This window comes from Anastrepha obliqua, chromosome 1 (assembly GCF_027943255.1).
Source record: "Anastrepha obliqua isolate idAnaObli1 chromosome 1, idAnaObli1_1.0, whole genome shotgun sequence".
NCBI lineage: Eukaryota > Metazoa > Arthropoda > Insecta > Diptera > Tephritidae > Anastrepha > Anastrepha obliqua.
The window spans coordinates 179,963,906-179,978,635 of NC_072892.1; the positions used below are offsets into that span (position 1 = coordinate 179,963,906).

General features: G+C 33.9%; 1 protein-coding gene across 1 annotated transcript; it reads left to right on the top strand.

The window, feature by feature from the left end:
• The first annotated feature begins 9,104 nt into the window (after nucleotides 1–9,104).
• LOC129242543 (putative aminopeptidase W07G4.4) lies at nucleotides 9,105–11,964 on the top strand. The gene is made up of 7 exons (XM_054879240.1): nucleotides 9,105–9,240; nucleotides 9,807–10,080; nucleotides 10,198–10,296; nucleotides 10,359–10,500; nucleotides 10,693–11,033; nucleotides 11,089–11,571; nucleotides 11,627–11,964. Exons 1-7 carry the CDS (start codon nucleotides 9,227–9,229, stop codon nucleotides 11,795–11,797), a joined length of 1,524 nt encoding a protein of 507 aa, XP_054735215.1. The 5' UTR covers nucleotides 9,105–9,226; the 3' UTR covers nucleotides 11,798–11,964.
• Nucleotides 11,965–14,730: the final 2,766 nt, after the last annotated feature.

A 14,730-nucleotide genomic window follows, 5' to 3' on the forward strand; every position in this document is an offset into this window, starting at 1 on the left:
TTGAGAGTTTTATTAAAATATGGATCTTCTAAAGGTCGCTTGAGAGAGTCACTTGAAGGTCGCTAGAAACAAGAAACGAAGGGAACAGTGTTGTAGATGCGCTTCATACTCCGCCAGACCAAATTCGCCTGCAGTAAACATCTACAGAGGGAGTGCACGTCATATCTCGCTTCCCACTATGAACTATATCCGATTCATCACACTAAAGCCGATACTCGGTAAACAGGCTCTGGTCACAAATAGAGATTTTCAGCGGTGAAATCTCATTTTTAGACAAATTGCTAATCAGAAAACAGTATTTTGTCTTAATTATCAAAAAACGATCTATATTTTGCCAGCGAACTTTTAGTAGGTCTTAACCCCTTACAAATGAACAAATTGTTTCACGGTGAAAATATCTTTAATCATCAATAAGACATATGAAAAGAAAAATAATGAAAAATTTTAATATCATATATACAAGGCGAAGTCCAACATAAACAAGACGGTGCTAAAATAGAAACGACAGGAGCTTTATTCTGATAACTTCGAGTTTATTTAATCAAAATAGTCGATACACTGTTTGCGCGATCTAAAAGCTTTTCGAAAGAGTATTTCAGGTCATTGACCGGACTGTTTTTCAGGATGTCGGTAAAAGCCTTTGGATGGCCTCTACGGACGCAAAACGTTTTCCTTTCATAGCCAAATGCAATTTTCCGAATAGGTAAAAGTCACAGGGAGCCATATCAGACAAATACGGTGAGTGATTGATGGGTAAAATGCGATTTCTAGTCAAAAAATCAGTCACAAGAGTGGATCGATGAGATGGCGCATTATCATGCAACAAGCGCCACCTTCCTCCTTCGCGGTATTCAGGGCGAAACGCTTCAAAACGCTAAGATATAAAATTGCATTGACGGCTTGGCCCGTTTACATGAACACCTTGTGGGCAATTCCATTGGAATCGTAAAAACAAATGAGCATCGACTCGATTTTTGACTTTTCCAAACGCAATTTTTTGTGTGGTGGCTCGTCTGGGGCCTTCCATTCGGCACTTTGACGCTTAGTTTCAGGTTCATATTGGAAACACCACGTTTTATCACCAGTTACAAGGCTGCCAAGGAAGTTCTCGTCTTTTCTCGCTTCTTTAATGAGGTCTTTCGAATGTTGAATTCTGAGCAATTTCGGGTCCTCAGTTAACTTGTGCGGATTTAAACGTGCACAGACCGTTCGTAAGCCCAAATAATCAGTTAAAATGCAATAAATCGATGTTTTTGAGATATTCAACTCGGATTCTATGAATTTCAACGATGATTTCTGTTCATTTTTTAAATTTACGAATAATTTCGATGGAATTTTCGGTGATTACTGATTTTGGGACGTTCATTGTCATTTATGTCCTCACAACCATCTCATGAACTCTGGCGCGAGATAGACAATCAGCGCCATAAACTTTTTTCATCAATTCAAACGTTTCGGTAAACGTTTTACTGATTTTAAAATAAAATTTGATATTAGCTCTTTGTTCGAAACTCATTTTTGTACCGATGGCACAAGCATACTGACACTTCAGACGCAAAAACTTCGCTTCCACTGAACCGAATGTCACCAAGCTTTCGCTGGAAGTCAGCTAGGGATGTGACTTCCAACTCACTAACTCATTAAAAAATTGGCCCTATCAAAAACATTTTTATGATGCCAGTCTCGTTTATTTTGGACTTCACCTTGTAATATATACTTCTTTCTTCTTATTCTTCTTAATTGGCGCCATAACCGCTTACGCGATTTTGGCCGAGTTTAACAAAGTGCGCGTTTCTTTCTCGTGCTAACCGGCGCCAGTTAGACACACCAAGTGAAGCCACCTTCCTTCTCCACCTGATCCTTCCAACGCAGAGGAGGCCTTCCTCTTCCTCTGCTACCACCAGCTGGTACCGCATCGAATACTTTCAGAGCCGGAGCGTTTGTATCCACTCGGACATGACCCAGCCAGCGTAGCCGCTGGATCGCTGCGCTATGTCTATGTCGTCGTAATGTTCATACAGCTCATTGGTCCATCGCCTGCAATATTGCCTTTACCAACGTGCAAAGGTCCAAAAATCTTGCACAGAATCTTTTTCTCAAACACTCCAAGCGTCGCTTCATCGGATGTTGTCATCGTCCACGCTTCTGCGACATACGTTAGGACGGGCATGATGAGAGCATTGTAGAGTGTTAGTTTTGTTCGTCGAGAGAGGACTTTACTACTCAGTTGCCTGGGAACCATATATAAAAACTGATTGTAAAGCATCGAAAACAGTTGAAAAGGGGAAATCAAAATATGTTTTTGTTTTGTTAAAAAGAACTTACATACGTTTTACTCTGTTACCGTTTTTTTGAAAACCACTCGCTCTTCAATTCTGCTTTTTCCCCCACTTGCACAAAAGTGAGGTTATTTCGAAGTCTCATAAAATCATAACAATTTTTTTGCATTTTATTATTGCTAAATATAATTTGGTGGACTAAAATAGTTTGAACTATTTTATAATACTTACTTTGGAAATAAAATTGAGTTACAACTGCAATACCATAAGGGTCTCATATGCGGTAAAGGGTTAAGGTAATTTAAGTCTACACTAACTGAGTTTTCAAATATATTTTTGCTCTTTCTACAATAAGACGAATTTTTTTAGTGCATGGGAATGTCATCTACTGGCCGTCTTTCATTGAAGCGAAATTTGCAGCCAACTTTTTTTAAACGGTAGATCCGTTTCTCAGAAAAGCGTGCAAAAAAAAAAAAAAAAATCCACTAAAAAACGTATTTATTTATTTATTTAACATAATGAAATATACTTATAAATAAATATATTACATATTTGTGGCAGCACTAGCAACAATGCCTTCAGCTGCTTAGTGTAGGTATATAATACATGCTACTATATTGGAATTGGTATAAATAATTATAATTTGTATATCCTAAATTAAAGTTGGTAGTTTAAGTTCATTAAATTTTGTTACTTAATTTAGCTTTGCTGATAAATTTGCATATTCTTGAAATATTTTCTGCAGTAGGGGCTTTTAAAAGCTCTGATGGGGTGTTCGATGAAATATTTCTCCCCTGATCTGGCTGAGTGCTGGGCATGCATCCAGGATGTGTAGCGTAGATGTTGATGTGCTGTTACAATAAACGCAACCTCGGCCGTAGCTTCTATTGACAAGGTGTTGGTGTGAAAGTGCACAATGTCCGAGGCGTCGTCTTGAGAAAACTTTGAACGCTTGAATACTACATGTTGTAGGGTAGGTTGTTTTAGTTTTGTTAGGATTAATAAGGCAGTACCGGTTATTGTAAGTGCTCCATAACTCTTTCTGTTGATTTTCTTTCATTTTGTAATATAGCGTAATATATCATTTTTCTCGTTTGTCTCTACGTAGTGGCAGGGCATATGCGATAAATTTTTAGCTTCCTTATCGGCTACTTCGTTGCCTTGGATACCGCAGTGACTCGGTATCCACATTAATTTTATTTTAGTCTTATATGCAATCAGGGTATCTCGAATACATGCAATCATCGGGCGTACGTTATTTGGGTTCTGTATCGCCATTATTATTGAGAGGCTATCGGTGCATATGGTATATTTTCCTTTTGACGTTACCGCCCATTTTGTTGCTTCTTTCACAGCATAGGCTTCAGCTGAGAGAATAGAACAGAAGGGTGATAGCAACCCTTTGCTTATAATTCAAGATTTGTCAGAAACGACTGCATTCGCGGTATTTGTATAATCTTTTGATCCGTCGGTGTATACGAAAGTCCAACCGTTTGAGTAAAGTTGGCGTTTTCGACTCGTAAGAACTTGTTTGAAAGTATCTGCACAGGTGTTGTGCTTTGGAAAGCACATTAATTCGTCTTCCAAAAAAGAGGTATGTAGAGCCCATGGGGGGTGTTTGCTAATTTTTAAGCACCTTGGTTTTATATCAAGATCGAGATGCACTGTTTTTTGAACAACCCGATGGATAGCTGATTGCTTTTTTATATGCCGCTTTCGCATAAGCGCTTGTTTTACATTGTTGTGTAATGTAGGATTATGAGTATAAAAAAGTGTAGGTATCAGTCGTAATGTGCTCAATTCGAGTGTTTCTTGGATATGTGGCATGCCAGTTTCTGCAAGTACAATTTTTGCATTTGATGTGGGAAAAGCTCTGATGCTGAAAAAACTTATAGTTTTTACATTTGGTGTCGTGCGTCAATCATATTTGACAAACAAATAAGCAATGGACGCGTAATAAGCAATGCAACACTCAAAAATATTTATCTTTGTTCAGTAAAAAATTATTGAAAACATAATTGGATGACTAATTTTGCGCCACCTTGTACAATATTTGTTATCCGCGACACATGTTGAAATTTTAATGCATATTCGGACTTGGTTAGTTCTAAAATGTTGCTATTGCAATCTTTTTGAAGGAAAATATGTATGTACATACATATATATGCATCTTCACTTAATCTTTCACAAACATTTTTTACTGAAATAATAAATCAGTATTTTAGAAATATTTTTTTGTTTAGAAATCCATTTTTTGTTTTGAGATTCGTGCAAGAACGACAATTTCGTGTAAAAAAGTTTATTGTGAGTAGTTTTATTTGGAAATTTTGTAGAAAGCCCGTATAGAAAGAGAGTTTGTTGCTGGTCTAGTAGCTTTATGCAGGTACTCAGTAATTTATACCAGAATCAAGCCAATTTGATTATTTATTTTAGAGACTATTTTATGACTTGAGACGAATCGCGTATTCAAAAAGTGCAGTCACAATGAAGTTGAACAAATTTGGTGGTTAATGGATCAAATAATAGGCCTGTTGCAAGGCCTTGAAGCAAATATAATAATTTCTAACAATTGCAACAATTTTTGCAAATGATCAAGTGTTGGTCGTCATTGCCAATTATCAAGTGTTGGTCGTCATGTGTCCAAATAACTTGCAAAGTAAGGGAAAGTGAGAGAGCAAACTGGCATTTTATTTTGAGGGGAAGTTACAAATTTTTACTGTAGACATTTTTACTTGTACGAATTGCACGTGAGAAAAATAACTGGTGGCAAAGTAAAAATAAACGCGAATTAAAAATTGCGAATTGATTGAAAGTTAAATGTATTTTAGATAAAATTTATAAAGTTTATTTGAAGTCACATATTAAATCATAATATCTTTACTGAAAAGCTCTCATAAAAACAGGCTTAATAATTTTATTTAAAGGAAAAAATACAGCAATCGCATATTACTAGAGCATCTCTTGTGTTTAATTTACTTATGAGAGACAACTACTACTGAAGCTGCCGGAGCAAATATTTTAACAAGTGTGCAGTTAGTGGCGGTCATTACTCCCTTAATGCCGAATTTGTTATGAAAGCTGAAAATGTTTTTGTCACCTCTTCTTAAGGGGTAACACCACTGTACACGAGTAAAATAAACACGATTTTTAAAGAATTTTTTTGTATAGAAGGAAAGGGAAAACAATCACTCTGATTTGGGAAGTTATTACTTATATACTAAAATACAAAACTACAAAGTTTGCTCGAAAAATTTTACAAAATGGCGGCATTGGAGACATTTTTGTAATGTAGTTTCTCTTGAAGGAGCTCCGCGGCACGCAGCACAGAGGGTGCAAATTTTAATCTGGAACAAAGAAACATTTTTTTTCTTAATCTAGATAAGAATAGCTAGAGAAACACGTAGGGGATTTAAAAAATATTTATTTTTGTGGAATTAGCAAGCATTTGAAAGAAAAAACTCTATTTTGGACTAAAAAAACGGCACTTAAATAATTATAACAATCGTTTAAATTCATCTATCGAAAATCCCCTAAGCTCTTCTCTTAAGAAGGTTATTATACAGACGTAGTGAAAAACCTGATTAAAAATATTTAAAATTGTTTGAGTTATGCTGCGTGCCAATTTCAGAAAACGTGTTTTGAGAAAAACGCGTTTAAAGTTTGGAAATTTGGAGAAATCGTTAGGTAGCAGTCACTAACGCTTGGTTAAAAGCTTAAAATATTTATGAAATAAACTTCGGTAACGTATAAAACTTTTTGTTCTGTATTTTAAAAGGTTCAAAGAATTTTTTAAGCTTATAAAAAAAAAATCAATTTTTTGAAATTTCTACAGTGGTGTTACCCCTTAAGCAATTGGAATGATTAGCAGCATTCGGAAAGCTAATTGGTGGGTTCACTTCGAAAACTCAACGAGATTTCGAATTCTATATTGCTTGATTTTTCTTTGCCCAAGAATGTGATTTCAAAATCCGTAAATTTAATTTTATTTTAGGGTTTTTTGCATTTTAGTTCTACTTTATCGTTTTAGTCAGAATAACCTTCTTCATTTTCGAGCTTCTTTTTTAAACCAAATGAAATGCCGCTTCAACTGTTTTCTATACTCTTTATTTATCGGTTTAACCCTTTATCGCATATGGACCCATACATGGTATTACAGTTTAGATTAAATTTTCTTTCCACATTAAGTATTATAAAATAATTCAAACTATTTTAAGCCATCAAATTATATGTACTAAGCAATAATTAAATACAAATATGTCCATGATTTCATGACATTTCGAAATAACCTCACATTTGTGGAAGTGGGTGGAAAATCAGAGTAAAAGTGCTAGTGATTTATTTTCCAAAAACGATAACAAAGTAAAATATAAATACTTTTTGACAAAAAAAAAAACAAAAATCATGGCGTCGATATATTCATATTTCTCGTTGGATACTAATTTTGCCGCTTTTAAACTATTTTCTATACTTTACATTTAGTTTTTATATAAGGTTCAGTAAGAAAGAAAAAAAAAAAAAAACTTTTTCATTATTTTTCTTTTAATATGTTTTATTGATAATTAAGTAAAGCCATTTCCATCGTGAAACACCTTTTTTCAGCGCTTTATTAATTCATGCAGTAAAGGGTTAACTTTAATTAAAATATTGTCGACTAGAATTCAATATGACAATGTTTTGCTTTTGTATCTTTTATTACGTCTGTTTAATGTCTGTTCGGAAGGCATTGTTAACCGTCCTATTGTATTTCTGTCATGGAAAAGGTTTTCACAAAACCGTCCAATCGTTCGGAGGCGACAAAACTACAAGGATCAGTTGTCAGTACAATTTGAGTTTTTCTGCCAATTAAACTTAGTTCAAACACCCAACATACTATAGGCTTAAGGGGACCCGATGATCTAGAAATTAAAAAAAATTGATTTTTTGTTTTTTCGATATTTGGAAAGTATAGTATCTTATGAATATACTGTGAAATTTCCATGTGAAAATTCCCAATATTATAGCTTCTACAGCCCATTAACTAAGTAGCTAGGTAGTGGTTCGCGCGCTCCTGTGTCTCAAACTTTAAACTCATTTATCTCGAAACGACTTTTTTCGGCCTGGTGTTGTCAAAAATAAAAAAAAAACTATGCAACCGAATCGTCTGAAATTTGTATATGTTGTTTACAACATCAAAGGGTATCGCCCGAACAAGAATCATATTATTATTTCTATTGTTTCGTATTTTTTTGATTAAAAAAACTCAAAAAATCGATTTTTAGAGTGTCAAATTCAAAACAGGCATTTTGTTAAATTTTTTTTTATTCTAGTACGGGACTTAGCTACAGTCATACTGATTAATAATTGTTTTGGTTTTTGTGTTTTAGATAAATAGAAAAGTGTCTTTATTTAAATTATTAAAATTAAAAAAAAAAATTTTACAAATTAAAAAAAATTGGTATTTTTAGGAATTTTTTTTTACAATAAAAAAATGAAAAATGATATTTAAATTTTTTAAGCCCTTTGTTTAACTTCTTTTATATCAAATTTTTTTTTAAATGTTTGTATATAAGTTAAATAAAAAGACTAAAAATTTTAAATATCGTTTTTAATTTTTTTATCGTAAAAAAAAAATTCCTAAAAATACCATAAACCCTTAACTCAGTTCAGAAATTCACCAAAACTCAACTAGCACTGCAAAAAGGTCATAAATTGTGTATCGAGTTGTTGTCAGACTCCCACGAAAAGTCATTGTGTCCTTATTTTTTTGTTTATTAATGCATTTTTATTTTTACTACAGTTATTAATTTTTATTTTTTCCATTTAAATTATTTTTAGTTCATTTTTATTTAAATTAATCTGGTTTAATTTGAGTTTCTTTAGTTTTATTTAAATTTTTAGTTAAAATTTTTACATTAATTTCTTTAATTGTTTTTATTTAACTTTTTGAATTTAATTGTATATAAAATATATTTATTTGATTTAATTTAGTTTATTTTTAATAATTAACTTCCTAGTTTTATTTTAATTTATTTTTATTAATATTATTATTTTTTATTTTTTTTTCAGTTAAATTTTTTTCAATTAAATCAATTTTATTTAAATTAATATAATTTCATTCAGGTTACTTTAGTTTTATTTAAATATTTTTGTTCCACTTAATTTTTTTGGTTTTAATTCTTTATATTTTTTCTTTAACTCTATTTATTTAACTTTATTATTTATTTCACTTTATTATTATTATTTATTTCCGTTATTTTAATTTAATATTATTTTAATTAATTTTACTTAGTTTAATTATTTGTTTTTATTTGTTTTATATAATTTTATCTTGACGTGAGAGCTTCGTGTTGTGCCCACAGTTTGAGTTCTAAAAATGCGAAGCTCTTGCTTTTACGCTCAACAGTTCATTATTTATATTGCAGAGCTCTTCTAATGCAATTGAATCTACAGTTATATTACAGCAGCCAGCTAGCATAATTTTATTCCCATAACTGCATCATACTCAGATTTTGGCCGATCAAAAGCACCACGACGACTATCATAAAAACCATTAGAAAAACTGTGAAAGGAAACCGAAGTTGGGACAAGCATCGGACCTGTTCATCGGTGACAATGTGACTTGTTTGTGTCATTCGAGTCGAAAAGTAAGTGAAATATGCAATGTAAAAATTTGTGTTGTTGTTTCCTTAGTAATAACCGTAGTCGAAACGGCAGTTATCACCCACATTTTTGAACTCCTAAAGTTGACATTTTATGAGGTGCTTACAAAAAAGTCAACGGTTTAAGCGGGAGATAAACTGTCATTAGCAAAATATAGCAATAACAAAATAGTGTACATGCCAGCCGATAAGTGATAATTTGTTGCAAAAGTTGTATTAGGATGTTCAGTTCGGCAGGAATCGTTGACGTTGTCGGTTGTTTAAATATTGCATATATTTCTTTTTGTGTTTGTTACTAAAAATATTAACATGCGTATTGATGAGTGAGTGCTTTCCCTAAGTTTATTTCACAATTATTGTTAGAAAATTCAGATTAAAATAGAGTGTAAAAGGTGCAACGTATGGAAAAAGCTTATTTGTGTAGAAGCGTAAATGTAATGGAACGCTAAGAGGACTAAATGTAAAATATTCTTTATTCTAACAAAAGGTATTTTTGCAAACACGGTTTTCTAATATTCAAGAAATTATTAGAAACATTAACTCAAGGATTAATCTGCTTTGGAGTCGATACAGCAGTCAGCAGCAAACCAATTCTTGTAATTTATAGCGGCACGATGAGGAAAATACGTTCGAACAGTAAATGTTTTTTTTTTTGTTTTCTTCCCCATGAGAAGTAAATTAATTTCAATTGCTATATAGCGCAAATAGAATATTTCCCACAATAAAGTGCTGATAGGTTTGAAATAAAAGCTGGCAGGGTGCATACTTGCATATGGACGTGCAAACGCAAAATGAACTTTAAAAATACCAAAAACAAATTTAAGTGTACATGTATGTACATATGTATATCTAATTTAATTCCACTTGTATTTCTTTCTTCTGTTCTTAGACTGCTGCCTTGCAGTGTCAAGCTCGTCAAGCGGATTCAAAAGTCCAACTGCGATGCAGTCTGCATTATCGACAGTGAAGTGCCCTCTGAATTGGTGGATGAATTTGAACAACTCAGCAAATTTGATAAGGAGTTTGACAGTGCCGTCTCATGCTTTAAATCGCTCATACTGGACTTGCCTATAGTTTATTCGCGCGTACCAGAATTAACTGATTACCACGATGTGCGCACATATCAACAAGCAGCGGCTAAGGCGTTGGAGCGCGCCATTAAGGTGACCCCATTTTCAAAACCGATGTAACGGTATCTCATACTTTTCTGCTAAAGTTTAACTTTTACTTTAATGAGTGTATAAATAAAAATCGGTCACCTCTTTACTTCACTTCAACAGGCTGGTTTTGAATCGCCCATGCTGGTCGTGCCAGCGAGCCAAAGCTTCGCCAATACCGAACTTTGTACCGTACTCGGTGCTTTGCATCAGTTATATGTCGTGAGTGGCGATCTTATTTCAATATTCCCTCATTTTGAATCTATAAACAATTTAATTTCTAGCCAATTCAACTGCGCGAGGATAAACCGGCGGAGGCAAGACGAGTTAAAAAGTTATCTCTTTTAATGACTTCGCCCAAAGCTGAGGATATTTTAAAGGAGGCTTTGTTATTGGAATCAGGTCGAAGAATAGCGCGTGATATTGGTGAGTGCATAGAAATTAGAATCTTTTAGAAAATTGATGGGGGTTTTCTATGCTGATTGAACATTGTTCGGCTTTACTAAATGAGTAGATGATGCCAAATCGAGTGGCTATGCTGCTTCTTAAAGTAGAGCTACTTATATGCGCATGCCTAAAAGTATGCAGCGAAATATTAACTGCTGTCTGCACTTGCAGGTGTTGGTGACCCGGAGCGTATGTCGCCACCGCGCGTTGAAAGCTACGTTAACAATGCACTCTGCTCAATGAATATGAAACCAATTGAAGATGAGAATGCGCTGGCACGTGGGTTTCCACTTTTTTATGCCATCAATCGCGCTGCACGTCAAGTTCCTCGCCATCGCGGTTGCATCATATTGTTGGAGTATGTGCCACCAAAGCCGGCACGCAAGACGCTCATGCTGGTGGGTAAGGGAGTCACCTACGATACTGGCGGTACCGATATCCAAGTTGGCCGTGTAATGGCTGGCAAGTCACGTGATAAGTGTGGTGCAGCTGCTGTCGCTGGATTTATGCAGGTAATGTTACAAATTGCGAGCATTTTTGTTGGAATCTTAAGCTTCTGCTGCACAGATTGTCAATGAGAAAAAGCCTGCCGATGTGCACGTTATGGCCGCTCTATGCATGGTACGAAATTCGTTGGGTGAGGAATCATATGTCTGCGATGAGATTATTACTTCACGCGCTGGTGTACGCGTGCGCGTGGGCAGCACTGATACCGAAGGACCCATGTGTATAGCGGATGCTTTATGCCGTTTCAAGGAGAAGGCTGTCGAGGGCAAACTACCCGACCCACATCTCATTACAATTGCAACTATGACTGGCCACGCTCGTCTTTCAGCTGGTGATGGTTACTCCATTGCCATCGATAATAGTGTGGCACACAAGGCTGGGCATGCACGTTTGCTGCAAGCGACCGGTCAATCTTTCGGTGAACCATTCGAGGTATCCATGTTGCGTCCAGATGATTTCGACTTTAACAAAGGCAAAGCGATTGGCGAAGACATCGTACAATCCAATAAAACACCTTCGAAACAAACAAAAAGAGGTCATCAGGTAAACACTGAATTATGTTGTAAGGAATTTTTTTATAAACATTTTTATTTCTTAGAGTCCAGCAGCTTTTCTCATTCAAGCCACTGGTTTGGATAAACATGGGTTGGGGTCGAAGTTTCCAATCAAATATACTCACATTGACATCGCTGGTAGTGCTTGTGTATTTCCAGAGATGCCAACTGGTGCACCGATTGTAGCACTGGCAAAAACCCATTTGGATACTTAATCGTCCGCCTTGCATTTGAATCCATAGTGCGTTGAATGTCTCTATATTTAATTTTTTATTTTATATTAAATTGTACTTATAACCGCAAATATGTAGATATGTAACTTTGTTACTCTACTTTACCACTACGAAATACAGTCACATTCTAAAAGTCAAGTACTACCAAATTTTGAGTTTTATTAAAATATGGATCTTTTGAAATACTAATACATTAAATGCCACACTTCAAGCTCGCTGGAAACAAGAAACGAAGGGAACAGTGTTGTAGATGCGCTTCATACTCCGCCAGACCAAATTCGCCTGCTGTAAACGTCTGCAGAGGAAGTGTACGACATATCCGCAGCTAACTATGAACTGTGCCCGTTTATTCTGACACTAGAACTTTTTACAGTTTCCAATATTTCCGCCTGCGGCAAGCACTGCTAACCTCTCGCGTGTATTTCTGTCATGGTAAAGGTTTTCACTTAACCATTCATCTGTTCGGAAACGACAAAACCGTAAGAGTCTGTTTTTCAGTTCCATTTCAGCGTTTCTGCTTAGTAAAATTACGTTTAAACGCCCAACCCAGACTTAACTCAGTTCAGAAATTCATAAAAATTAAACTAGCTCTGAAAAAATGGTCAAAATACACCGATTTTTTGTAAAACGTTAAGACTCATACCAAGAATCTTTGCCATTGGGCTAGACTTATTTTTTATTTATTTGTTGTTTTTCTTTTTCTTTTCCTTTTCATTTAAATTATTTTATTTTATTCAATTTGATTTAAGTTAATATAATTTAATTTAAGTTTCTTTAATTTTTATGTTTCTTTCTTTAATTTCATTTATTTAAGGTTTGGAATTTAATTTTATGTAAAATAAATTCATTTGTTTTAATTGAATTTTACTTAATTCTAATTAATTAATTTCATTTATTTAAGGTTTGGAATTTAATTTTATGTAAAATATATTCATTTCTTTGAATTGAGTTTGACTTAATTCTAATAATTTTTTTTCAGTTTTAATTTATTTTATTTATTTAATTAAATTATATTGAAATGTAGGGATTTTTATTTATGATTCTTTAGTTTTTTTTAATTTTTCAGTTTTAATTCTTACATATTTTTTCTTTGTTTTTATATTTATTTAACTTTTTGAATTTAATTTTGCTTATTTTAATTCAATTTAATTTTTCTTAATTCTATTAATTTTGTTTTATTATAGTTTTAATTTATTTTAGTTTATTTAATTCGATATAATTAAATTTTATTGAAATGTCGTGATTTTAATTTATAATTTTTAAATTTTATTTAAATTTTTCAATTTTAATTTTCACAATTTTTTACATTATATTTATTTATCCTTTTGAATTTAATTTTAATTTATTTAAAATATATTAATTTGATTTAATTTAAGTTTATTTATTTTAATTTTACTTATTCTAATACTTCTTTTTAGTTTAATATTATTTTAGTGTAATTATTTCTTTTAGTTTTAATTTATTTTACTTTATTTAATTTAAAATATTTTTAATGGTATTTAAATTTGTTTCGCTTCACTCCTTACCTTTTCCCTAATTTCATTTCATTTCATTTCAATTCATTTTATTCAATTTTATCTGTTGAAGAAATTTATCACTTAACTTTACGTTATTTTTTCTTACTTTGCTTTCCTTAAATTTATTGCATTGTCCGCAAGCTTTTAATGTTGTTCTTTTGTTGTTGTATTATGTTTACATTTCTACATATCTACATTCGTTTCATATTTTTTATCTTTACTGCCGATGTCATTATTCTTGCACCCATTAGACGCGCAAGCGAACGCACAGCACTCATTCTTGTCCATATACCGTTAATCCGGCTTTTGAAAAGTCGGTCAAGAGTGTCTTGTTCATGCTGTGATTGCATAATATTCCGTTGTCCGTTGTTCATTGTCCACTTTTCGCTGCACCTAACCAGCCTGCACACTCAAACTACCGTTGCGCGGCGCTCCGTTGCTTTCTCTGCTTAAATCCCTGCAGCCTCTTGGGTGTTATTCACCGCTGACTTTTTGAAATGGTCGCCAACCTTCCTTTCTTTTGATCGTTTTCCCCAGTTTTCTTTCGGCTTTCTTTCGCTCCACCTCATTGCCTTGCTATCTGGTTGTTGTGCTCAACCAGAAGTTGGCTCTGGCATTGGTGTCTTGCACTTGTAAAGTGATTTTTGTTGTAATTCTTGTATTGACTTCGTTTTTTATGTGTTTTTAGTTCTCTTTGCTTATTTTCGTCACCTCTCAAGCCATCTTTCGGTAGAGTGCCGATCTGCTCCATTGCATTTACATTGAGCCAATATGCGAGTCATTGCATGCTTTATGAGCCCATCATGGCGAGGGGAGTAACGTGGAGTTATGGTGGTGATGCGCTTGTCGGCGCAACTTTGTGACAATGACAACGAATTGTGTTATTCGTTCCGATTCACAACGGCCAGTGCACGTAGCATTACTCTCAGGTAACGGTTTGTTCTGACATGTACCGCTGGTGGCGTTATCGAACTGCAGATTATTTTTATGCGCAGTAGAAATGCAAGTGAATGAGAACTTGGCTCTCTTAAGGATAACTATTTTCAGGTTATGCATATACAATAAAGGGTCCTTCAACAGACGCACCTAAATGTTGTTTTAAAATAAAACATGTAAAAACTTAGATTCTTTCAGATATCACTATTTCTATTCAAAATACGGCTCTTAAGAATTATTTGCGAAAAATGACACAATTTAAATGTCTGCCATGCCCACATCTATAGGTAAATTCGTCCAACAGTTGATTCACGAATGCCTAATTGTTGAGAACGTCGAGGTATCGATGTTGAAGGTTGTTCAGCAACACTTTGGGCAACAGCAGTAATATTCTCAACAGAACGTCCAGTTTTTGGTCTGCCAGCCCCTTTTCTATACTCGAAAGAATCAGTTTGTTGAAAT

What these genes read in the sequence shown, in the direction of transcription:
- LOC129242543 (XM_054879240.1), top strand. An exon ending in CTTTGCATCAGTTATATGTC is followed by an intron (nt 10,297 to 10,358) that starts GTGAGTGGCGAT and finishes TTTAATTTCTAG; the next exon opens with CCAATTCAACTGCGCGAGGA. An exon ending in AAGAATAGCGCGTGATATTG is followed by an intron (nt 10,501 to 10,692) that starts GTGAGTGCATAG and finishes CTGCACTTGCAG; the next exon opens with GTGTTGGTGACCCGGAGCGT.